This window comes from Corvus hawaiiensis, chromosome Z (assembly GCF_020740725.1).
Source record: "Corvus hawaiiensis isolate bCorHaw1 chromosome Z, bCorHaw1.pri.cur, whole genome shotgun sequence".
In the NCBI taxonomy this organism is placed as follows: Eukaryota; Metazoa; Chordata; class Aves; order Passeriformes; family Corvidae; genus Corvus; species Corvus hawaiiensis.
In genome coordinates this window covers 12,709,961-12,736,831 of record NC_063255.1, presented here as the reverse complement: position 1 = coordinate 12,736,831, position 26,871 = coordinate 12,709,961, and the positions used below count along the sequence as shown (strand labels likewise).

Sequence of the window (26,871 nt, the reverse complement as noted above, 5' to 3'; positions counted from 1 at the left end):
CAAAACCAGGCCATGCAAAGTCTTTCATTAGAGAGTGCATATTTGGATTTCTGCTAATGCTGCTCAAAATCTGCAGGGGTGGCCACATATGCTAAAGCAGTGTATGCATTTGGGCTCTATACAGTACATAATATAAGAAAATCTCGTGTCCCATGTGTCCTTTTAAAAATGGGGACTTCCGTATTTCTTATGGACGCTATACATTTCTCTCTGAACTAACTGTTCTCAGGATTTCCCTTTCATTTCCCTGAAAAGACTACAGATCTATTACATTTACTTTATAATGACCATTAGATTTATATTGAAGGAAAAACTTCACAGGCATTCAATTAAAGAATTGAAGTCATCTACTCCTTTATGAGGCTGATTCTTCCCATAATTTTTTTCAATTAGAAAATTCTACAACATACATTGTCAAATCTTTATGTCCATGGCATAATATAATTTATACTTCTATATACTAAGAGATTATAATTCTCCACTGTTGACAATGATTCTGACAATTTTACATTATACTTAGTGAGGAAGTATTTTAGAAGAATCCTTTTCTCTTTTGTTATCCTCAGAAGTTGTAATAGTATTGAAAAATATCCTAGAAAGATTTATACCTGAGCAGTGACCTGAATTTTTCTGTTTGGTTTTGGGTTTTTGTGGGATCAGGTAGTTGCTAGGCATTGGCGTCTGCAGAAAATAAAATTGCTGTGGGCAGTAGGGTGATAAAAATATTTCTTTCAGTTTCTCAGGAGACCTAACATCAGTAATGGTAGACAGTACTATCCATGCATTGTTGGAAGGTGTGTACTATGCAGTACCATCAATCAGGGTAGACTGTTGTGTTATTTATAAATTTGTAAGAGAAGAACAATGAGTACAGGACAGCTGAACTTCTCTTTCCTGTTCAGATGGCAAGAAAATAAGATCCATTGGTAGCTGTTGTCATCAGAAACTTAAACTAGTATTTCCATTCAGAAATTAACTCACACCTCTACAGATTTTTCTTTCCTGCTAAATTGAATACTGCTGTTGGATATTTTCTTCTAAACGGTGATACTATTGCCACGATATTTGTCAAGGATTGATAAATGCATATAAGTGCTCTCTACTATGGTTTGGACCCATGTTTCATAGAATAGGTTTTAGGGGAAAATCTATTCTGTTTTGACATTTTCAAACATATATTTTTTTTTAGAAATAGATTGTCTAGTTTGTTTGAACACTTGTGCATGCTTTTCATGTTTATCTCTTGATACGTTGATGTCTGGGCTTGTTAATTGTACCTTTCTCCTCTTGCTGATGCTTGCAAGCTATGTTATAGCTGCATTTGTGTCAAGATTCGCGGTCAGTGCTGTTAATACTGAACTTAAGATGGTTATAAGTTAGAAATTTCATTGCTGAAGAAGAAAGTTTTCTGGCTGAAGAATTTTAAGCCAAAAATTATTCTTCTGCTTTCATTTTGATTACTGAATATGATTTGTTACAGGCTTCACAGTTTGTCTTTGATTGTTCTGGTTTTTTTATTTGTTTGAAAGTAGCTAGGCAGTTAAGCATCAAGCACCCTTATATTAATACAGTTATTCACAGAATTCCAAATTTATCAAAGGCTGGAATTTCTACTCACAATTCGCACATATGTCAGAGTGTTAAATATATATATATATATGCATATATATATATATGTAAACCTAATCACTATGTCTTGTAGGCATGCTTTGAAGTCTTGAACTCATTCATTTTGGAGTAAAAAAAAAATACCTTTTTCTGCTGTAATATCAGCAACTGCAAGGATCTGCATGTTTAAGTATAATATTGAGCAAATAAAAGTGGTTTATGGGTTTTGCCCTTTTTTCTTCCTCTGTGACAGAGGGTCCTCATGCAAGATCATAGAAGGAAAACAAACCAAATCAATCAGTCTGTCTTAAAACCAGTCTTATTCTTGTCTTAATATTTTTTTGACTTTTTAACTAATTGGTTAGAAAAATTATTAATGCTCTACAATTATGGAAACAACTGATTTGAGTGTATTTTATATGTGGACATGCAGATTTTAAGACAGTAATTATGACTGTGCAATATTCTTGTTTATAGCTATCTTTCTACTTCTGACAGGTTTCGGGAGGAGATGATGAAATTCAACAGCTGCAAAAGGCTTTACTAGATTATCTGGATGAGAACACAGAAATTGATGCATCATTAGTGGTAATTTTCAGCTTTCTTTCATTAGGAATGTATATAAATAATTTCAGTAACATACTGAATAAAATGATTTTTGATTATGCATATTAGTGCTTCAATTAAATTGTCACCCTAACATATACTGTTGATTGTATTTTTTAAAATAATGTTGATGCATTAGATGCATTCCCTAAATCTCATTATAAATCTGTTAATTTTCTTTTTCTGTATCTGTTGGTTTTGTTTTCTGTGCATCCTGCTCTATTTCTCCAGTTTTCTCGGAAGTTTTATGTAGCTCAGTGGTTCCGTGATACAACTATGGAGACAGAAAAAGCAATTAAATCTCAGAAGGATGAGGATTCTTCTGAAGGAACTCATCATGCAAAAGATGTTGAGACCACAGGACAAATCATGCATAGAGCAGAAAGCCGCAAAAAGTTTCTTCGCAACATCATTAAAACTGCTCCATCTCAGTTCAGTACATTAAAGTATGTTTCAGTACCAGTTACTTCTTTATTAGCCATGCATTTGATGTTTTAAATAATTTTTTTGTGAACACATTCTGATTAACGCGTGGAATTTATTTCAGGATGAATTCTGATACTGTGGACTACGAAGATGCATGTTTGATTGTTCGCTACTTGGCCTCTATGAGGCCGTTTGCCCAGAGCTTCGATATTTATTTGACACAGGTAAACTGTGCTGGAAGTCTTAGTATAGTGAGGCATGGTTGGATTCTGATTCCAAACACTTTCACAGCAATGTGCCATATCTGTCCATTGTTGACCAGAGGTATTTACAGGCCATGATAACACCATGTACTTTCATATTCTGTATTGATGGCATAAGTGATTAGGTTTCTTTTTCTTGCATGCATTTTGTATGTGCACACATTATTTTATTTATTCATGTATGACTGTGGCAAAATCACTGTATGCACACAGTCAGAGGATCGTTACAAAGTGTTGAAATATTTTTCACAGCTTCTGTAAGGTGCTTGCTCCTTTGGTAGGATTAGCTCATGAAATTGAGCATAATTTGATTTGAAAGGAAAAGCTAGACTGGCCAGTTGTTTGCAGTCCATGTTACTGTCACTTTGGAAGCTGCTGTTTGACCAGCGTAATTTCTTGCTTTTTATCGGAGAAGGGGCACTAACATATTGGCAGAATGACATGTTTGAAATTCAGTACTAGTTTAGGTTGCACTGCTTAAATTGATCTGCATACAAAGCCATTTTTAGAGTGCCCATATCCAACATTGCTGTTAAAAGAACCATGGTGAAAGCTACAACTGAATGACAGAAGTAGACTTTGAAGTTAAGAACCTTTTAAGCCATCTTAGAGAACTAGCAAATCATGGTAAACATCCATGTGCAGTTTTCAGTGCCATGAAACATCACTTACATGCACCTTTTTATTCTCTGAGAAGATAAACTCAGCTTTTAGGTATTATTATTTTAGTAATATTATTTGTATGTTATTCTGCTGCATTTTTGCTCTCAATTACAATTTGCTACCTTCCCAAAACAATTGAATCTTTGTTTTTGTTCTGTTCTAGATTCTGCGTGTACTTGGTGAAAATGCAATTGCTGTTCGAACAAAAGCCATGAAGTGTTTGTCTGAGGTTGTTGCTGTAGACCCCAGTATTCTAGCCAGGGTAAAGAAAGAAATATCTACCCTGCCCATATCATCCTTAAAATAAATCTTTATTTCTTAATCTGAATCTTTGCTTCATATGTTCTTTTTAGCTGGATATGCAGCGAGGAGTTCATGGGCGGCTAATGGATAACTCCACTAGTGTACGAGAAGCAGCTGTGGAGCTGCTCGGACGATTTGTGCTCTGTCGTCCTCAGCTTGCTGAGCAGTATTATGACATGCTGATTGAAAGAATTTTGGTACGGTGACTTGTGGTATTTATGGTAAAATAAGTGGCATTGGAAAATTTGGTTTTAACTGAGCATATTTAATAAATTGGAATTGTTTGAATGGTGAGCCCTCATGCTTTTAAGAGCAACCTTGTAAAATGCACCACTTGCTTCTAGGGAGGCTTTATTATGTTGAAAGGTAAACTTCTACAGAAAATTGTACTGCATCAGGACCAGGGTTACATTCCTTTTGATTTCATTATTAGTGCTCAAATTAGCTATGTCATGGTTTAAGCCCAAATAAAAGTTTAGCACACACCACTCAGCTGCTCACTCAACCCCCCACCTCTCTTACCCCCACTCTGGTGGAATGGGCAGGAGGATTGCAGTAAAATTCACATGTTGAGATAAGAATATTTAATAATTGAAAATAAAGTAAAATGCAATAATAATGATAAATAATAATAATGGTAATAAAAAGGAGACAAACCATTGATGCACAAAGCAATTGCTCACCATCTGCTGACCGATGCCAGAGCCCCGTTCCCAAACCTAGATTGACTGTGCTTCCTGGTAACTCCCGCCAGTTTATATACCAGGCATGACATTCTGTGGTGTGGAATATCTCTTTGGCCAGTTCAGGTCACCTGTCCTGGTATGCTCCCTCCCAGTTTCTTTTGCCTACCTCCTCACTGGCAGAGCATGAGACCAGGAGGGGGGAAAAAAGATCCTTGATTTAGGATAAACACGACTTAGCCAAAATGAAAACATCAGTGTGTTATCAACACCGTTCTCATTCTGAATCCATAACACAGCACTGTAACAGCCACTGAGAAGAAATTAACTCTACCCTAGCTTTAACCTGGACAAGATGAAATAAGGAATTTTGCTATGTATTTGAAGTCTGAAATATGGATCATTGAGGGCAGCTTTTCTATGCTATTTTTATATGCTAGCTTTTTTGAAAGGCTTATTAGAGTTTTTTTACAAAAAAAGTGGAGGTTTTGTCTAGTTGTTCAATGTTAATTTAACTGTAGAATAACATTAGCTCATAGCATCCATGTCAGGATTTTAGTCAAGTACTACACATGTGCTATAGTTACAGGATGAAACAAGTTTGTGAAGGCTTTTGGAGGTAAGTAGGTCACGTGCATACAATACTGCATAAAGCAGTTAAACCTGACATTCAGATTCAACAGATTTTTAATAAGGTGATACGAAGTGGAGCTCCTCATCTACCTCTTTAGATGAAGCCTAGTAAAATGAAAAGGACTGCTTGCATGTATCTTATCCATAAGCTTTATCCAAAGGCTTAAAGTATTACTATCCAAATCTATAGGGAATCTCATGTGTTCCAATAAAGTAGCTAAAGCATCACTGCATCTGGCTTGTAAGCTCTTGAGTTAAGAAGTGGATTATACATTTACAACATCATGAGCTCTTAAATAGGAGGGTATAGATGGAGAAAGTGTTCCAGCATTCTGGGAACTCAGCCAGAACTTTTAGAACAAGTTATGCTGAGCTTTTTTTAAATGCATTCCAGAAGATTTTAGTTGCCTTTTCTAAGTAAGTTTTGCAAGTCAGATTGGGTGATCTTCAAATACTAATCCGTATAGAACATAAATTAATGTTTCTGAATTGTTTTCAAGAGTGTAATTCTTTCTCTTTACAGGATACTGGTATCAGTGTCAGAAAAAGAGTCATAAAAATACTTAGGGATATCTGCATTGAACAACCAACATTTCCCAAAATTACAGAAATGTGTGTGAAAATGATTCGGAGAGTCAATGATGAAGAAGGCATTAAGGTAGAATGAAACATATCCCTCAGAATTTTAGTTATTGTTACTTTAGTGTTTCCCTATTTTGACAAAACAAAAGAAGTATTGCATTGCTCCTTTGTAATAATTATGAGTTATGAATTTTTAAGAGCCAATATTTTAGCTTTCTCTAATGCTCTCTGACTTATTTCTCTTTCTTTTCTATCCTCTGTTTTCTGTAACTTCTTTCTGAGAATTGAAATATTTTAAATATTTTCCAGAGATTTTTTTCTTCTTGCAAATATTTTCTCTGGTGCTTTTCTAACAAGCAAAATTGGCATAAAACTTACTTCTGCAAATTAATAAATTTTAAGTAAAAATTAACTACTTGATATTAATATATGCCATATATAATTATTAAAGTTATAAACTATTTATCTGTGCTAATTTTGTATTAATTCTATGAAGCAATTATTAGCTCTAAAATGTTGCTTATGTGCTCATACTCTACGCTTTGTGTGGTGTGTGTTTGCAGAAGGGCACAAACTTAAGATAATGTGTTAAATCATAAACCTGAGGATTATTTTGTTTAATTTGACAAAATAATTTTAAAATTTTTGAGTCATTCGGGATACACCTGTAATAATTTTGTATCACACTCTCAGTAAAATTTGAAAACTTTAAAGCTGCAGCAGATATTTTTACCTCTTGAGGTACATTAATGTAAAGTGGCTTTCTGAGAAGACTCTTAATCAACAAGTAGATGAACAGCTAAAGCCAAGGTGCTGCTGGAAATGGAGGATGACCTTGTTCTCTCTCCTCCTTCCTTCTACTTTTCTAACAATATGAGAAAAAATGGGGCATTAACTTCAATGTGATTTTAACAATTCCATTAATGAGAAGTAATTTGGAATAATTTTTGTTCACTTGCATTCTATTCTGTATTGTCCTCCATTCAAAAACATTGGAAGGGAATATAATTCCTATATTTGAGTATAGAGACTTGGTTTCTCTCTCTTTCCCACCTTGTCCCAGCTGTTTTGTAAACTAAAGGAACCTACCACTGCTGCTGAAGTTCTGCTGTAGGAATTGTTTTTTCAGCTGTCACGTTCTCAGCTGTGTTTTCCTGAGGAACACCAATTAGTGCAAGAAGGTGGTAACTTTATTTCCTGTAACATCAGTTCCCATTGTTTCATTTTGCTGAAGTTTGACTTGAGATCATTATAAGTCCTGTAATAGTAGATCTGGGTCTGTCTCCGACAACATTTCCTACTACAGTCTCACTTAATTTGCATAATTCCTTATGAAATGGCACAGATCATCAGCAAATCTATTGTATGTGGATGTATTAGAAATAATACTTATGTGACAATATAAGTTTATTTATTTCTGCTAATATTTTATTTTCCTTCAGAAATTAGTAAATGAGACATTCCAGAAGCTCTGGTTTACTCCAACTCCACACCATGACAAAGAAGCAATGACAAGGAAAATACTAAACATCACTGATGTGGTATGTTAAACAAATTTTATTTGTGTGCAAACTTCAATTTTGTTTTTAGTATCTTTGAAGTATTATCTGTATTTTTTTGAACATGATAATTTGTCAGATGATTTCCCTTTTGTATTTCCTGGCATGAAATGTATGCCAAAAATATTCATGTGATTGAGCAGGCTGTAGGAAATTTTCAACGCTCGCTAATCTGCTGGCAAGAATAACTGTGATCACAGTATATTCAGGTTCTATCAAGTACTTGTTCAGTTAAAATACAACCAATTTCTATTGTATGTAACATTCTGCAAGAATTGCTAGTAGCAGCATATAGTTAAGCCTACCTAAGAACTTGTCTCTTAAAAGAAAATTTTCCTCAAACAATTGATAACCTTTATTTGGCAAGGTTAATAAGCTTTTTTAATAAATATAGGGTCATGTTTTTGCTCAGAGTAAATTGGTGTCTGCATAATTGTATCTTCATTTTTAGGAGCAGCAAATTAAATAGCATCTCTCCAAAATAACAAAATCTGTTCCAGATAAAAATGCTTTAATTTGTAGTGAAAATGTGTTGTATAAAACCACTGTGCTGAAAAGGTGTTTTAATATCAATTATACAAAGATATAAATCTCAAATAAAAAACTCACTTCATTACTTACAGTTTAAACTTCATTCTGCTTTACAGTATTTTGAAAAATTACAGTCTAGTTTGCATTTTTGCTGTCTGACAAGTCAGTCAATTTGACTTCAGTTTAATTCTCAGTTCTCCTGCCAGTTCTAATTTGAAGCACCTGTGTGCTGTTCCTGGCATACAATACCAGTGAAGCTTGGTTTGGTTATATAAAAATATGTGTATATATACACATAAATAAATAAATATGTGTATGTGTATACTTCTCTCTGGTGCCCAGTGTCTGGACACAAGGGAATGGCCTGAAGATGTGTCAGGGAAGGTTTACGTTGGATATCAGGAAAAGGTTCTTCATCCAGAGGGGGTAGTTGGGCACTGGAACAGGCTCCTCAGGGAAGTGGTCACAGCATCAAGCTTGGCAGAGTTTAAGAAGAGTTTAGGCAATGCGCTCAGGCACGTAGTGTGACTCTTGGAGTGTCTTCTGCAGGACCAGGAGTTGGACTTGATGATCCTTGTGGATCCCTTCCAACTTGAGAGATCCTGTGATTCTATGATATACATGCATGTCCATTTTCAAAGTGTCAAATTTGTACTTAAATTCGTGCAAAATTTTCTACAAAACAGAAGTTTGTCTTGCACTTAGAGACAAGTCTCCAGTAAAGCATGTAGGCTTGTGTTGGAAATTTGTATTTGTACGTAATACAAATTACAGAGTCACTTAAATGGTGGGAATTATTTTTCAAATGTAGAAGACAATTTCTGGTCCCCATTGTTCCTAATGCACATGAAAATGTATGCACGTTTACTGTTCTTTTGAGATGACATTTGTATTGAAGTAATTTTTCCTCATATGCCTTTTTTATTAACCAGTTTATTCTCAAAAATACTTATAGGTTGCAGCTTGTAGAGATACAGGGTATGATTGGTTTGAACAGCTTCTTCAAAATGTAAGTAAAAAATTTTGAATGTATAGTACAATCATTGTTAGAATTTTAGTATTCCTTTTGCTTCTAAAACACATGGAAGGGGGGGGACTCCAAGAGCAGTCCTACAATAGAGAAATTCAATTCCTGCCCTTTAAACATTTGACCTTTTTTTCTATCTTTCTCGGTGCAGTTTTCTTTGACGTTAGTTTCTGTCTTTGCAAATGATCTCTTAAAAATACTTCACTTCTTGGTTTTGGGATGAGTTTCATGTGTTTGTTTTTAATTTCATTGGTTCTTCAGTAATGACTGACATAACACAAAGTCCACAGCTAAGATACTTAATTCTGAAATAAGGTATCTAGTAATGTAGATTTTTTTTAAACAGTAGATAAGTGTGTTTTCACATTCATTGTCTTTTCTACACAATTTATGGAAGCAGTGAATCCTCAGAGTATAAGTTACTTCTGCATTATATTCTACTTATACCAATATTTCTAAGAAGTTTGCTTTGTTTATAGCTCTTAAGTTGTGTTGTCATTCTGTACATCTTGCATGCACTGGTTAATTTTCAAGCAAAAAATCCTTTGATATGAGTAAATCAGAGCCTCTTCATTAAGAGCCTCTTCACTGAAGAAAAGGCTATAATACAGACTCGATCCTTCTTAGATACTAGAAGAATCTTCATGGACACAATTTTAGTATCCAAAGTCATATGTAAAAAGTTTGAATAAAATGTTGATACACAGGTATGTTAGATCCTCATTTGGTATTTTAGCATAGGGCCAAAAACATTTGTTTTGAATTTGCTCTTTATTTCTCTAAGCATTTAAAAAATCTTCTAACTCCTGTTAGTTTCTGCATTATTTCATTAAGCATAAAGCAGCTTTCATCCCAATGGAAAAATCAGGAGAACTTCTACAGATTTTTATTGCAGTTACTTTTTCTTTACTTATGTTGTATTTTTACTTCCCATAATTTTTTTTCACCATGTAAGTTTTATGGAGAATTAAATACTTTTGTAGTCTAAAATTCTTGTGTATCTGTAGTTATTGTTATAAAACCAGCATGTATCCTATGCAAATGAATGCAGCTTTACACTAAACCATCTCCTGTTTCATCTGCTACAGCTGTTGAAGTCAGAAGAGGATGCCTCATATAAACCTGTGAAGAAAGCCTGTACTCAACTTGTTGACAATTTGGTTGAGCACATTCTTAAATATGAAGAATCTTTATCAGGTAATATTATTTAAAACTCAGCTAAAATCCTTTGAATTTTTTATGATACTGTAACAGTTGTTCAAATCACTTCATTGTAAGAAGTTACTGTTCCAGAATTCCTGTTATAAAGCTGATTGTAATAAATCATTGCTCTTAAGTTATGAAATTTTGAGCACTGTGTAATAATAAAACTTCCCTAATCTTCACTAGCAAACTACAATAGGAGAACTACTTTTAAAATAACTTGTTCTAAATTTCAGATCACTAAAACCAAAACAAACGTGGCAAATTTTGTTTGCATTAGTATGTTCTACATTGTAAGAGGAATCATTAGCTGGGCTAGTCTAACATTTACAGTAGGGAGTTTAAAAACTAGTGATGTCTTTGATGCATCTTCACTTCTTTTTGAAAGTCTTTTGTGGTCTCTTAAAAATGTTAACACATTATGTTCCCATTTCTAATAAGAATATTCTGTTTTGATCTTGAAAGAGATGCAATGAAAGAGGTACTTAAACAGTAGGTCATATGTTTTTCACTGCTTAAACAGTATTTGGTCTTAATATCCTTTTCATATTTTCTAATCTTTTGCAGATTCTGACAATAAAGGTGTAAATTCTGGTCGCTTGGTTGCTTGCATAACCACTTTGTTCTTATTCAGCAAAATAAGGCCCCAGCTAATGGTCAAACATGCCATGACCATGCAGCCATACCTGACCACTAAATGTAGTGTAAGTAGAGAAAATCAGTCTTTTTTTCCTCTAGATAATTGAGCATGAAAATGAACATTGATATTGAATACTTGATGAAGTTTAAGGTAGGAAAAGAAAATTTAACATTGTAGGGTTTTTTTCATGGGCATCATAGCTTTGGAACTTACTAGATCCTTTTGAAGATCCCTGTAGCTTCTAAGATGTTCTTCCTCACCTTCTACCTCCATATTTTACAGCCAAATGAAACTGAAACTCTTTCCCAGGTTTTCTCCTGTTAGGAAGTAATTTCTTAAAATTTAGTTTACAGTCGCGGTCTTAAAAGTAGTTAATATTTAACATATGAGTCATAAGACTAAGGGTAAGGTTCCATAAGATAGAGTGATCTAATATATAGCAAATATATGAGAAGAAAAATGTCTTACTCCATTCTCTTCTAGACTTCATCTCTCACTTCTCTAGCTCTAGTGCTCTTGTATTCCTCTGTAAGACATTGTAGAGAGTGCTAACACTGAAAACCTCCCCAGCTCAGGTCTCTGAATCCTTGCAGTGGTTTCTGCCATTTTGATCTGGCACCCTGATCTGTTAGAAGGAGCAGGGCAGGATCATGCACCCATGGCTCAAGGAGGATGAGCATGGGTGGGTGGCAGCAGTCCCTTTCAATAGGTAAGCTGCCCAGGGCAGGCTTAAGGGGTAATTTTCACCAACGTAGGTTGTAGGTACAGCCTGGCATTTTCCAGCCATTTTCCACATTCTCTAGGCACATTTACAACAGACTCTTAGAGCTGCTTCTGAACAAACAGTATTTAGAGTTATCTAAATATTTACTTGCTGCAGCTCCTTTAGTGGGTTGCGTATGGTTTGTATTTACACATGGTTGAGATGAATCATAGAATTACCACTGACAGCTTGAACATGTCAAATGGCTTGATACTAGCATTAGGGATTTATCCTGATTAGCGAGCTGGATTTGTCAAAAGTCCATTTCTAGCAGGATGTCTCTTTAATAGATAAATATTTTCCATAGGTTCCACACTTAACATATACATACAGTCACAATAATGCAAACCAGTAGTAATTTTAATTGTAATTTCTACACTTGTGCAAATTATTACCTTTTGTTTTAGGTGCATTAAGTCATAGCACAACTTCATGTTGTTGCTGATACCTGTTTTCAGGTGTTGTGTTTCTAGTGTGCATATCTCAGGAAGAGTTCCTAGATTTCTTGTAGGACTGCAGAAAGTTACCAGACCCAAAGGTTTTCAGGTCTGATGCAGCCTTGATAAGAGATGTATCCTGCTCATCCAGACTTTTTTCCCCAGAATACCTGTAGTAAATAGAACTGAATTTCATAGTAATACGTCATTTAATAGCAGGTGTAAAATATATAAATATTCTTTTAGATGTTTACCAAATATCTTAAATAAGTTGGAGTTTTCAACTACCAGTGCATATTAATAGTACTTAGCATATCCATGGCCAGAAATGTTAAACACCATAAATGCTGTTTTTTCAGACCCAGAATGATTTCATGGTGATCTGCAATGTTGCAAAAATCTTAGAGCTTGTAGTGCCGCTAATGGAGCACCCAAGTGAGACCTTTCTTGCCACTATTGAGGAAGACCTCATGAAACTCATCATCAAATATGGCATGACAGTAAGTTTTTTATTGCTACTATTCTACTGATTACATTTCACATGACTTTGGTTTAAAGACAGTCTTGTCTTTATTATGAAGATAACTTCTGAGTCATGAAAAATCAGTGTACTTGGTTTACGGGGGTTTGCACTGGTTTTGCTGTATTTTAATGAGTTTGAGCAGGTTTTCAGAGCAGTCTAGGGATGGACATCACATGATATTAGATTGTTAATTTTAGTTCAGCATAGGTTTTTCCTGCATAACTTCACAAAAAGCTCAATTTAAACTTCTAAATAGATAATACATTTGTTCTTTCTTGCTCCTAGGTTGTTCAGCACTGTGTGAGCTGTCTTGGGGCTGTTGTGAACAAGGTCACTCAGAACTATAAATTTGTGTGGGCCTGTTTTAATAGATACTATGGTAAGTAAAATCATAAAAAGTAATTGTCACTTGTCAGTATTGACTACAACTCTTATCTTAGGGATATACCACAATTAAACACTGTGATAAAAACTTTTATTTTACTGCAGGTGCACTTTCTAAATTAAAAAATCAACATCAAGAAGACCCCAACAGTACAATACTTACTGCCAATAAACCAGCACTCCTTAGGTCACTTTTCACTGTTGGAGCACTGTGTCGGCATTTTGATTTTGATCAGGAAGATTTTAAGGGCAACAGTAAGGTAAAATAACATTTATTCTCCATGTCTTATAATGAATGCTCTGCTTTAATTTGAAAGCACATTATTCCTAGTCCCCCAAAGCTATATATTTTTCCATAATGCATATGGTATAGCTTTCTGGTTTTTAATACATGATTTTGCAAGGACCATGCAGTGAAGTTGTGTTTCTCCTTTTCTTTTTGATAGATATGCTTTTTATAAAAGATTAAAAACATCTGTTTCGTCTTCAAATGGCTATTATTTTTGTTTTAATTTGCTCAGGTTAACATTAAGGATAAAGTACTTGAACTGCTGATGTATTTTACAAAGCATTCAGATGAAGAAGTACAGACAAAAGCCATTATTGGTCTTGGTAAGAAATTAATAGTTTTTTTTATTCTGCTCTGGTAAAAATCCATGTGTATCAGTAGGAATTCATGTATTTGTGCAGTCACAAGAGAGTTCGCTTAAAATCAAAACTTAGTCTGTATTTTGTTTGAGAACTGGCCATAGAAAAGCTGTCAAAGGGTTGCTAATTGCATAATTCTGCAGCAGACTGGGTGCTTTTGACAGCGAATGCCTTTTGATGTGTGACCAAGTTGTAGAGAGCAGCAAATTTCCAAGGTAATGAAGATGTTATTTTTTTTCTCCACATGCAAGTATGTTTTAACTCCAAACCTTGTTTTCCAGTCTACAAGGTAAAAAAAGATGGAAAAACTTTGAACATTTTAGGGGTAGGAGCAGACATTCTGCAGGAGTCAAGGGAACTCTGCAGTTCATAGTAGCTGGATGGCCTTTGTGGGATTAATATGTCATTTCAGTGATTTGCAGTAGAAAATGAACTTCCACTGATTTAGGGACAAAAATCATAAATTGGAGAAAATCTTGTTTGGGCAGATTGGTCTTGGTTTCTAGAAGAGTTCGGTTCATGGTTATTGTTTGGTCTAAAATAAATTGTCTCCGAGGCATGAGAGCCTCTGTTGTATGATTTAACTACAGACAAGAATTTGCCTCTTTGTGTTGCTATTTAGGTGGCTTTTCAGCTATCCTACTCTAATTCAGGCTAGTGAGGGTTCTGAGGATAAGGATCAAGACTGAATCTTCATTTCATATTCTATAAGAAACCATTTCAGGCAGCTGAGCAGGATTAATGGCACTGGAGTTGCCTCTGTTGCAGGAGCAATGCTATGGTTCTCTGGACTGCTTGGAGTTTTTCTAGGCATTATGTCAATGTATACAACACTTAACTATAGTCCAGTCCAGTTTAATTGCACTCTACAGAATATTGCATGTGGGGTAGGGTCTGTATTCCTAACCATAGACATGATCACTCTGCTCATGGATATACAGAGTGCAATTTGCCAAAAATGTTTCTGAATTATAGACTGAACTGTGATCCGTTTTGTCAGTAGCCATTCTTCAGATTTTTTTTTCTGCCTGTAAGCGTGTCAGTCTTTATTTTAATTAAACCTCACTGTTTTCAGTGATACATTGATTGCATCCAAGTACTGATTCTGAAGATAGCTGTTGTGTATGTGTGTATGGCGATGTGTTAGCAGTGCAAATGCCCACCTCAGGCTGGTCACTGAGCAAAGTTGCCGAACTCATTCAATGTTTTTGAGCAGCAGTATGGTGAAAAGGACTAGCAAGCTAACTCAACATTTATATATGGTGAAAAGGGTCATGTGAAGAGTGAACATTCCTATTAGCCTGTCACGTTAGTAGGGACACTCAACAGTTTTAGCCTTTGTCTTGGGATGTGCCACTGCTGTTGAGGGATTAAGCTTAATCCTAAGGTTAATAATTGTGGTTATGCTTCTTTTCCAGATGTGTACTTGCAAAGCAAGTTGAGGATATAAGATTTTGTTAATAAATTTAGCTAAACTTTTAAGTATCTAACAGTTAACATTTTACTCAACCAAGTTCAGTGCTTACTCTAAAGATTCTTAACAGAGTGAAAACAAAGGTGTGAAGAGAAATGGTGTGACAGCATCTCTCAGATGTTAATTCAGTCTTTGAAAAACATATAGCAGGTGCCTTTCATCTGCTATGACAGCCTCTTATGCCAAGTAAGAGTTCTTCCCCAGTTAACTGGGGCTGGAAAAGTAAAAATTTCTCTGAAAATACTGGTGGTTTAGACTTCTTAAAGCGAATGAAGAAAAAAGCTTTATGAGTCGTTACACATATGTCCATGTGCCTTTCATTTTCAAAATTAACCATAAGAAATGGGTTGGATTCTGCACAGAGGTGGTCAAGTTACAAACATCAATATGCACTTTTATAGACTGCACAATCATACCACATAGTCCAAAGACACCATAATTCCTTTTTCTTCTCTTTTTCCCTTCATCTCACCTGCTTCTCTCCTTCTTGTTTTGGGACTGAAATGAGATCTGAAACACACTGAGGGCTTGCCTTGGACTTAGCCTTTACCTACACTGTCTTTTCGTGTGTATGGAGCCTATTTTAAAAACTTGACTCAACCTTCCCTCTGTTACAGCTATTTTTATATATTGCTTTCGCAATTTTATTTGCTTTCATTTTTTCCCCCATTTTTCTTTTATGTTCCTATATTTTCTGTGTGCTCATTTAAAATCTGAATTTTTTGTGGTCATAGAAAATGCATCTAATGTCTTCTTTTCCTAAACAGTCTTAAAAAAATGAAATAGTTAAATGTAAATTAAATTAGGATGTTATGTTCCCATTACTGTTTTTCTAAGATACTCTGTAGTCAGCAGCACTTCTAAATCTACATACATTATCTAAAATGGTATACACTACCAGTAATTTAGAAAAGTTTTTATTAAATACAGACTTAAGGACAGCCAGTTCCTTGACTACAGCTAAAAACAGTTCTGTAGTGTGTGTCATCCAACACACATAGTCTTGGGAACACTTCAGACAGTCCTCAAGAGAAGACTACAATAGGTATATGAATAACGACAGCAAGAGGTATAAATTTTACTGTGTTCCCTGGAGATTATTTTTTCTATTACAGTGTTAAATACTCATGATATTTATCAATTCTTCCACATTTTCTCTGCATCCATGTGAGTCACATTTTACAGTTGCAACAAAATGTTTGTCTCTAAATGTATTAGATTGTCTGTATTAGAAAAATAACAGATAATTTTTGGTAATGTTCCTTTCTTGTTCTTATGATAGCTCCTAGTCACTGAGATGCAGGCCACTACACTGGACCTGGTTCCAGACCTGTATAACTTTCTGTGCAGCTGCCCTGGGTCAACACTGCATTTTATCCATCAAACAGAGTTGTGGTTAATAGAACTGATATGGCTATCAGAACTCCTTGTAAGCAATGGATGGTGTCCGTACAGAAACACGATACTGTTTGGACTAGAAAAAGCCATGCTGCTGGGAGGAGATAAATGTCATACCTTTCTTCTGAAGGACTTAAAAAGCAGAAATACAATTTCTAGATTATAATAATGAGAACCATTTCCTCTTTTCTCCACCCTTAGGATTTGCATTTATACAGCACCCAAGTTTAATGTTCGAACAGGAAGTGAAGACTCTGTACAACAGCATTCTTTCAGATAAGAACTGTTCTGTAAACTTAAAAATCCAGGTGTTAAAAAACCTCCAGACCTACTTGCAGGAGGAGGATACACGTATGCAGCAGGCAGATAGAGACTGTAAGTGCTGAGTTCTTCTGTGCTCATGAGCCTTGCAAAACCTGACTTTGTTGCATACAGTCACTATATATCTGCACCGAGTCACTTAAAATTGTAACCAGATCAGTAGTGTTGTACCCAAAGTATCTTAGAATGATTTAAAAAGAGGTATATGCATAGATGTATTATTTACTTCCAAGATGTATAAATACTGGAAGCAATCCAGAATTCATAATTGCTGTAATGCTGGTAATAATAATTTTTATCAAAAAACCCTCTAAGTTTAATTTGCAGATAAAAAAATAAATACTACATTTTTAGAAATCCTTTATTAAGGAATTAAGACTTGAATTAAAATTTTGTCTCTCTAGTTTTTTATATATATTTATACATTAGCTGTTCTGTGTTTCATGAGATCATAAACCTATTTTAAGACAGCTGAAATGTGTATTTATTGTGAAACTTAAAGATCAGCATATATCAAGTCATGGCAAAAAAAGTGATTATATTATGGTGAGTGTGCTATTGCTTTTGTCCTTTTTACAGGGAAAAAAGTAGCAAAACAGGAAGACCTGAAAGAAATGGGTGATATTTCCTCAGGGATGAGTAGTTCCATCATGCAGCTATATCTCAAACAGGTCCTTGAGGCTTTCTTTCATAACCAGTCCAGTGTACGCCACTTTGCTCTAAATGTCATTGCACTGACATTAAACCAAGGTCTCATCCATCCTGTTCAGGTATGATAGGCTTTTGTGGTGGGACTTTATTCATGTTTTTAGAGGCTTTCACACTTACTATATAAATTTCCAGGTCTTCTCTTATGTTACAGTGATTTCTTACTGTAGCAAGAGGCCTTTACAGAAGATATATTTTGAAATCTGACTTATGTTTTTAGCCCATGAGATTCCAAATGCTTTATTATCTATTTTTGGATTAAAATGTAGAAGCCCAAGCAGTGCCTAAAGAGCATGTAGATATGTACTTTGGAGCATATTTCTGTTATAACTTTGAGGTATATGCCAAAATGTTTTCTTTGTTTAATTCTTTATCCTGTGTCAGCTTGCTTCCACCTCAATCCCTATATCCTCCAAACAATATGGAATTCCACAGTCAGTGTCAGAACTTCAATCATCATCTCCATCATTCTTTGCTTACACAATGTTTTGTAATTAATTTTTGATACTGCAACCATTGCACATGTTCAGTCATAAGTGGTTGTTCGGGGGTTTTTAAATGCAATTTTCTGTATTTTAAGTTGACTTTAGAGATTGAGAAAAAGGGAAATACTACCTGACATCTCACACAACTTTGTGAGAATGCTGGTGTCTCATAGTATTTTGTTCTATTTACTTGAAAAAGGGTAGTAAGTTGCATAGACCTTCGTATTCTAATTTCCTCAGTAGAAACAAAGAACAAAAACTGAGAAAGAGGAGGTACAATGCCTCTAAATAATCATTTCATTTGTTTTTCAAGTGCGTGCCGTACTTAATTGCTATGGGCACAGATCCAGAGCCCTCTATGCGAAATAAAGCTGACCAACAGTTGGTGGAAATAGACAAAAAATATGCTGGGTTCATTCACGTAAGTAATTCTAATTTAACATTTTACAAAATACTCTTATGTTCTCTAGTGGTTTAACAGTTGAATATGCTTCAGCTTCAGAAAAAGGGTATAAAGTAAAAGAATAAACAGTAACTGTAAGCAGTTGTAAAAGATGACTCTTCTCCCTGTTTGGAGATTTCTTTTCTGAGAAACAGAAAGGATAATATATTTTGAAGTGTGTCTTCTAGATCAAAATTTCCTTTATGATTCACAGTCATGTTTTCCACACTAAATAGTACTTAAGAGCCTTTATTTTATAAGAGGTAAGGACAAGTGTTTCATAATGTTTAGCAATGATTTTCCTGTATCAGTGGACTAGAAAAGAAAATACCATGTAACAGTCAAAAGAAGTCCTTAGAGTATATATATTAGAGCGTGCAAGTCACCAAGGCTTTATAAAATATAATCTAAGCAGAAGGAGCATAGGAAACATCTGATGAACCTTGCTGAAAGGAAAAACTGAGGGCTACGTAAGGATGTGGAGTTGTGGCATAGCACCAGTTCTGCTTAAGTTCTGAAATTAGGCTGCACCATTCTCCTTATTTTGGAAGATCGCAGTCTAGGTTCAGTGTGTGTACTATGTTATAGGACTTCTCACATATCCTTCCTTGTATTCCACTGCATTTGGAGCATTGCACTGTTGGTGGCATCCAAACAAATACCTCATCCATTAGGTGAAGACTAGCAGTTGGAATTTGCTGTGTTAGGCAGCTGGGATTTAAGGCAGCGTATAGACACATAGACAACTTTGCTGAACAGCAACAGATGTAGTATGAGGACAGTTTGATATGCAGCCTAACTAGAGATTCAGTGTGTTCTGAAACAAGAGCAGGATCACTGAAGTGAGTAAAATCAACTGGAAATGTTTGCATATATAAAAAAAAAACCCCAAACCACCTAATTTTCTGTTTGTTAGTCCTGTTGTGCTCATATGGATTCAGTTATTGGTTTCACTACAGGTGATACCAAGCATATACATTTGGTAAAATATTCTATTCATGTATGAAAACATTTCAGTGTTCTTGAAAGTCATTTAAATACCTGGCTGTAGTGGGTTAACAGATTAGCTGTGTATTCCTAGCAGAATTTACAGTCAAAGCAGTTCACAAGACATTCTGACCTCTGCCACAAGTTCTGTTTGACAGCTCAAATCTGTTTGCCACCTTGAAAGGTAGTATTGCCTCAGTGCATGTTTTAAATTTAAGTCTTGAATGAGCATCCCTTTAAAAGGAATCAGTTGTACTTCTTGGATGCAATGCTTTGAATAAAAATAAATACATTTCCATTTCAGATGAAAGCAGTGGCTGGTATGAAGATGTCTTACCAAGTACAACAGGCAATTAATACCTGCCCAAAAGATCCTGTAAGAGGTTTTAGACATGATGAATCGTCCAGTGCACTGTGTTCACACCTCTACTCCATGATTCGAGGGAACCGTCAACACAGACGAGCCTTTCTAATTTCCTTACTCAACCTCTTTGATGATACTGCAGTAAGCACCACATTTCCTTCACTTAAAAAGAAGTTAAAATGCAGTGTTACAAGCTTAAATTCTCCTTTTATGATGTATTTTTATGACATAATTATTGATAGCTTCGTCCCCAATGTACATTTTTTGCTTTGTAATGTAAGGTATAAATATAAGGTATATAAGGTATTCTGTGTAATAGAATGCATGTTACATCATTCTGTACCTTTTTATACTCACTTTGGACTGATCAGAATTAGTGTATCTTCAGGTATGACTAAATTTTGCATGTATATATGTTGTTTAGAGTGGGTTTGGGGGCTATATAGAAAAAAATTGTGATCATGTTTTTTGCTCTATACCGTTAGGAACACAGGAGAGGTGTATGAATCCAAGATATTTGCACGTGTATTTATATGTAATCTTTTCTTTAACTTTCAGAAAACGGAGGTGAATATGCTTTTGTACATAGCGGACAATCTAGCCTGTTTTCCTTACCAAACACAGGAAGAGCCACTGTTTATAATGCATCATATAGACATTACGCTATCAGTTTCTGGTAGCAACCTACTACAGTCATTTAAAGAGGTATGTGCATTTATATTTTAGTATATTTATTATGGTGGAAATAAGTTTCTCTATAATGTGGTCAATTTTTCAATGGATGCAGTACCATTATTATGGTGTGAACCAGTTGCATTACTTTGCATGTAACCAATAGTAATAAAACAAGTCTGTTCTGACCTGTATCTGGTAGACACTAGAAAACTTTACTTACATTGATGCTTATATTATTAAAAAAGAATTATGAGTTTTGAGATCAAGTCTATATAATTTCCCAGTATGGCTGAATAACACTTGAGTGTATGCATCTGAAAGCACATGAACCCAGAATCATCATGGAATACTAGTTTGTCATGGTTGTTTGTAAAATTTTAACAATAAAATCCAGTTTGCAGTTTATTTCATTGTCAAGTAGCTGATGGCAGTTGCGTTCGTGTTGCCTGAGAGATTTAAAATGCACTGTTTATTGCAAGAGAGGAGCGGGCAGTATTTCTTAAGGGAGCACATAAGAACCTTAATCATGATAGAGTGCCTGTTGTTATGGCAACACACAAGCCTGTAAGTGAGAGTCCTCTGCTTCTTAAAGACTTCAGTGTCTTCCTTTCCTAAATGACTTTTACCGTAGAAGATGCAAATTGTCAGGAACCAAACCAGTTTCTAGAATGTCCAGATTGACTAATAAATACAAGTCAGAGTTGATGCCTGAAAGTTCACTGCCTGAAGAGTACTGTGCTTTAAACTCTCACCCTACCAAAGTTGATTTTTAATCTGCTAGAAAGAGACGATGCATTCTTCAGGTTGAGAACCAGTGTGTAGCACCCAGCACCAAAAGGTTGAGATCTTGATTAGGTCTGTGTCATGAAAAATCATACTATGTGCAGTAATAATGCATGTGTGAAATTTTGAAGATGTACAAGTAGTAGAACTAATCATAGAATCATAAAATGTCTTGGGTTGGAAGGACCTTAAAGATCACCGCATTCCAGCTGCCTGTTATGGGCAGGGACACCTTCCATTAGACCAGGTTGTTCAGAGCCCCACCCAGCCTGGCCTTGAACATTGCCAGGGATAGGGCAGCTGATTATTATTAATCATTATTAATTCATTATTAATTTGATCACTTTGGTCAGCACTGCAATTAGTGTCACAGAGTTTTAAGAGATGAGGATTTAAAACCAGCTTGGACTAGTCTGTACCCAAAATACATGTGAAAATCTCCATGATACACTGAAATTATATTCAGGTGAAAGAAAACCAGAATTTTCTTCCTGATTTATTGTGTTTGGCCTTCTACTTGTGTTTTGCTGTCACTGCTAATGAACTTCAGCGTAATATGAATATATGAATATTCATATATATATATATATAATTAATAATTATCATTAATATAATAAACTTTTAGTGATCACATACTAGGGGAGTGCTTGTTGCTTCACTTCCTTTTGTATGCACCTCACAAGAAAATCTGGGCTTTGGATAAATTTTTCAGTATCTTTTTGCCATAAATAATTTCAAGACTATCAAATTATAAATTAATAACATTGTTCAGGTAATTCTTGCTAATTTAAGCCACTAATGATTTTTGGACAGATTATTTTAGGAACATACATGATGTTACTTACTCTAATTTTGGAATGTGTGTTAACTTATCTGTCTTGCAGTCTATGGTGAAAGACAAAAAAAAGGAAAGAAAGCCTTCATCGGATGAGGAGACTGAGAGTGACAGTAACAGTGGTAGCGGGAGTGAAAGTGAGGAGGAAGCTTCTAAGCCTCGGAGGTTACGGAAACGAGTGGACTCTGATTCAGATTCTGATGAAGAAAATGATATAAATGCAGTGATGAAATGTTTACCAGAAAATTCGGCTCCTTTAATTGAATTTGCTAATGTCTCCCAAGGCATATTATTACTTCTGATGCTGAAACAGCATCTAAAGAACCTCTGTGGATTCTCTGATAGGTAAGGCTATTTAGGTAGTAGGACACTTGTAATGCAGTAAGCTGTTTGGGAGTTTTTTCTATTTATTTAAGCTGATTGTAACTACTTGTTTAAGCAATAGATTTGCTTGTGTAACAGAGAAAACAAATTTATTACGTTGAATGTAATGAAACTTCGGCTTAAAAAAACCAAATTATTTTATTTCTTACCAGGCTATCTATTGTATATGGAATAATTCAAAGATAAATACTTACATTGGAGATTTTAAAAGCTTTTTGTTCAGATTACTCTGGACTTTCCTTGAAAGATCTTCTCTTTTGTTTTCTTTAAACAGTAAAATTCAAAAATATTCTCCATCTGAATCTGCGAAAGTTTATGATAAAGCTATAAACAGGAAGACAGGAGTGCATTTCCATCCAAAACAAACCTTGGATTTTCTGCGGAGTGATATGGCTAATTCCAAGATCACGGAAGAAGTGAAGAGGAGTATAGTAAAACAGTACTTAGATGTAAGTAAAGTTGCTTTGCAGAAAGTCTGAAATCTTTAACGCAATATACACTTGAAAGTACACTTCAAAATGTTAAGTTCCTGGTTGTCTGATATGATGTGTGATCTTCCTTTCAGGATGTTTAGCAGAACTGTATTTCAAAGATTTCTAATAAGTTTAAACTCAATGATAATTTCAAGTAAAGGAGGTTCATCTTTATAGAGTATTTTCTAATTTCTGGCATCCATGTTGTATACCTGTCCCGTATTAATTGTTCACTTTATTCCTGACTGTTTCCATCTGGGAACAGAGACTGGATGTAGTTTATTAACTGCCCCTCACCTCCCAACAATAACAATAAGTTTGAGAAAACTTGCCTTTTGGAAAACACAGGAAGAAAGCTTTTATGTATCTCCAAGAAAAAAAAAAAATCAGAAAGTTAAGTTTGTAGAACACAACAAAATCGGTTGAAGTTGTCTACTGTTTGTTTTACCCTGTTTCTTTATATTGCATTTTGTTTCTAACATAATGTGGTGTGATATAAATGTCCATTTTTAAAGTTACAAAGTGAACTGATTTTTTTTTTTTTTTTAATAGTTCAAGCTCCTTATGGAACATTTGGATCCTGATGAAGAGGAAGAAGACGGAGAGGTGTCAGCTAGCACAAATGCTCGCAACAAAGCAATTACCTCGCTGCTTGGAGGAGGCAGCCCTAAAAACAATGCAGCTGAGACAGAGGACGATGAAAGTGATGGGGAGGATAGAGGAGGAGGCACTTCAGGGGTGAGGCGGAGGAGGAGTCAACGTATTTCGCAGCGTATTACGTAAAATGATTTTTATGTGCTTATAAATGTCAGTTTATTATATTAAATGTACACCAAGTAATGTAATCCACATGAAAGAAAGCATTTTGTAGATAGAGATTCTCTACTTAACCGTTTATACAACTTTTGTAGAAAGTTTAACAGAAAAGACAATAAAAAAAACCAAACTAGAAAATGAGATTTATCCCGTATAAAAAGTTATTAATTTTCCTTTGGAATGTACTGTGTGTTATCCTTTTTATTGTTGCCAAGTTTTTATGTAGCTTTATGATTCATGTGTATATATAATTTTATATATCAATAAGAGATAAAGACACGGGTACAAATTAAGAGTATGTGGTTTTACAAGGATATGTTAACCCCTTGGCGCTGGCGGTCGCGGTGCGTCTCATTGCCGGCAATGGAATGTGTGCCGGGGAATCCCAACTCCCGGCGTCAAGGGATTAAAAGCAATAAAAGCAATAATTTCACTAAAGTTCTTTTGTGTAACACTTGGTCTTTTTTCCCCCCAATGTTTTAGTCATTGAGAAGGTCAAAACGAAATTCAGACTCTACGGAGTTGGCAGCACAGATGAATGAAAGTGTTGATGTCATGGATGTCATCGCTATTTGCTGTCCAAAGTACAAAGACCGACCACAAATTGCAAGAGTAGTACAGAAAACCAGCAATGGCTTCAGTGTTCAGTGGATGGCAGGCTCCTACAGTGGCTCCTGGACTGAGGCTAAGCGCCGTGATGGCCGCAAACTGGTGCCTTGGGTAGACACTATTAAAGAGTCAGACATTATTTACAAAAAAATTGCTCTAACGAGTGCTAATAAGCTGACTAATAAAGTTGTGCAGACTTTACGATCGCTGTATGCCGCCAAGGATGGAACTTCCAGCTAATGAATTTGTACATGCAGCCAAATTTACAGGAATTGAAATAACAGAAAAACTTGAAATACCAACTTTCTGGCAAAAAAAAATCAGTTAAATGAAGAGTAAGAATGGAACCTGGGACGCGGGGAAAAAAGAAGGAAATGTTTGGTAAACATTTTTGTGGGAGCTTCCTTCGCTGTTGTGCAGCAGAAACTTCTCAGTTCATTTTTACTCCCACTGTATTATAGTTTAACAAAAAAATTGTTTATATCTTGAAAAAAAAAAACCTTTCTGTTTAAAAAAAATAAACAAGTGAATGTTGGAAATTAGTCTGTTAATGTTCTTAATAAAGTGTTCTTGGAGTTTAACCTAGCAGCGGATGGCTTTCTTTAGCTTAGCCCAGTTTCCAGGGAAGCATTGTTTTTCCAGGCTGTAAAGTGGCAGAATCTCCTGGATATATAATTTATTCTGTTGAAGAAAAAAAAAAAAGAAAAAAAAGCATGCAGTATCTATGACCTATCTGCAGGAGGAGTTTTTGTAAATGTAGATTTTGATGTATTAGGTCACCCTGAAATAATACAAGAAAAGGGATCCCCAGCAAATCTGGTGGAACGAATACTGCAATAAATTTTTTTACTTCTCTTTGTTACTTGTCTGTTTCCATTTGAATTTCTTATTGTAAAGATCTGTTTAAATCCATTTATATTATTTTGCAGTCTTTTATGTAAAATTTACTATATCAGTGGTTTTCAAAACAAGACATAAAATATTGTTTATACAGTTTGTATAGGCTGGCTTCTGAATAATTGGTATCTTTTTATTTTTATCCCTAAAAGGGTGTAAACACAAGTTAACTCCAGGGTTTTATTGTATCCTGCAATATTTAGTATTAACTATATGATTTAGCACTGTGCCAAACACATTTTCAAGAGTACATTTTGATATAAAAAGAAACTATAGTTTATTCCTTGTATGCTTCAATTTCTTTCTAATGCTGTCCAAATGGTAATTTATGATAGTTCAAATTTTGGGAAAGCTGAATGACTCCTGCTTGGGCGAACTGGCCATGTATGCATTTCTCTGGGTTAGTACAGAGAGGCTTGTGTCAAGAGGAGCTAGCTACCAGTATCTGAGGTGTGAATGGGTATGAGTCTGGGCAATTACACTACATTCCTTCACAAATGAATTTTTTTATTTAAAGTTTGTATATTAGACTAATTTTTTTACTAATTGAAAGATGTTTTCACATTTTGTAAATTGAAAAAATGTTATTGAAATCTTCCAGAAGCATTTGCTTCAACTGCCTTGCCACAACCTTTCATAAGCAGTTCATCTTCCTGGAGAGTAAGAAAAGCAGCATATTTAAAAACAGGGAAAAATCTAAAATAAAGCTAAACTTTTTAGGAGTCTATTAAACCATGCTGTCTTCTCAAATGTATTTATCAAAAACAGGTGTTTCTCAACATAATTATTTTTCTATTATGTTTTGTTTCTTTTAAAAATTTAATATATCGTAGGAGGCTGTTTTTATGAAACTGATTTGCAGAATTCTAATACATTATTCAATTTGTGAGGAATAGTTACAGTATTCCAAAATATTCATACGTTAAAAAAACCAAACAACACATTAAACTAATTATTAATAACTCCTCAGAATCCAGTTAGTAAATTGTTGGAGAATGCCTTTTTGCTGTTTCACCACTGGAATTTTTCTTAACAGAAATGTTTTCACACCTCTTTTTTTGATAGTGTTGATAGTGTTTTCTTCACTATACAAAAAGCCACCTCTTGGGCTAAGATCAGTATTGTTAAAGTAGGGAGAAGTAGAAGAAGCAGGAGTCAGTCCTCTGCAGCTCTGGAAACAGGACATTTTTGTAGCAAACAATGAAAGACTATATTTCTCAGGGCCAGGTGCAGCTTTTATAGTGTCAAACTCATACTCGGAGGATAGAGGGGTTATATGACATGTCACATATTACTGATAAGCAGAGTTGAAAATTCTTCACCAAGAAACTCCTAAGTGATAAACCCAAGGATTTCATACAGTTGCAGTTTAGAATTAAGTTGGCTGTTAGTAATTTCTGATGCGATTTATATTAAAGCATCTTATTTTTAGTAGGTAATACAAATATTTCCTTGTTCATTTCCTGTCATGTGGCTTTTCCAATAGCAAAGATGGGGATTTATTTCAATTTGCTTGGTATTTATTGGAATAAAATTATCAGAAAGAAACTATAATTAAACAATATAAACCTGAAGTCTAAAGTTGTCTTAGTTGAGAGGATTTAGACCATTACTATGTTGTATGATATGCCAGTGGCATACATGCTCCTTGATGGGATGTGATGGCTGTTATATAATTTACAGTTATAAAATTGATTATAGATTATTAAATAAATCGAATATGATTCTTACTAGTTAA

At 34.9% G+C, this 26,871-nt stretch overlaps 1 protein-coding gene across 7 annotated transcripts in view; it reads left to right on the top strand.

The window, feature by feature from the left end:
* The window catches only part of NIPBL (NIPBL cohesin loading factor), a 136,395-nt gene extending 109,524 nt beyond the window's left edge, over positions 1-26,871 (top strand). For 6 of the 7 annotated variants that reach the window (XM_048292360.1, XM_048292363.1, XM_048292356.1 and 3 more), the window contains 23 exons: positions 2,107-2,196; positions 2,446-2,660; positions 2,762-2,864; positions 3,730-3,828; positions 3,920-4,066; positions 5,709-5,843; positions 7,210-7,308; positions 8,813-8,866; positions 9,973-10,081; positions 10,655-10,791; positions 12,287-12,427; positions 12,736-12,829; positions 12,940-13,094; positions 13,356-13,446; positions 16,556-16,729; positions 17,255-17,445; positions 18,182-18,289; positions 19,602-19,802; positions 20,220-20,366; positions 22,004-22,299; positions 22,613-22,787; positions 23,364-23,549; positions 24,111-26,871. In XM_048292360.1, the coding sequence (XP_048148317.1) occupies positions 2,107-2,196; positions 2,446-2,660; positions 2,762-2,864; positions 3,730-3,828; positions 3,920-4,066; positions 5,709-5,843; positions 7,210-7,308; positions 8,813-8,866; positions 9,973-10,081; positions 10,655-10,791; positions 12,287-12,427; positions 12,736-12,829; positions 12,940-13,094; positions 13,356-13,446; positions 16,556-16,729; positions 17,255-17,445; positions 18,182-18,289; positions 19,602-19,802; positions 20,220-20,366; positions 22,004-22,299; positions 22,613-22,787; positions 23,364-23,549; positions 24,111-24,476 (3,513 nt within the window). In that variant the 3' untranslated portion in view covers positions 24,477-26,871. Of the gene's footprint in view, positions 1-2,106; positions 2,197-2,445; positions 2,661-2,761; positions 2,865-3,729; positions 3,829-3,919; positions 4,067-5,708; positions 5,844-7,209; positions 7,309-8,812; positions 8,867-9,972; positions 10,082-10,654; positions 10,792-12,286; positions 12,428-12,735; positions 12,830-12,939; positions 13,095-13,355; positions 13,447-16,555; positions 16,730-17,254; positions 17,446-18,181; positions 18,290-19,601; positions 19,803-20,219; positions 20,367-22,003; positions 22,300-22,612; positions 22,788-23,363; positions 23,591-24,110 lie in introns of all 7 variants that reach the window. The other variant, XM_048292359.1, reaches the window with a different exon arrangement.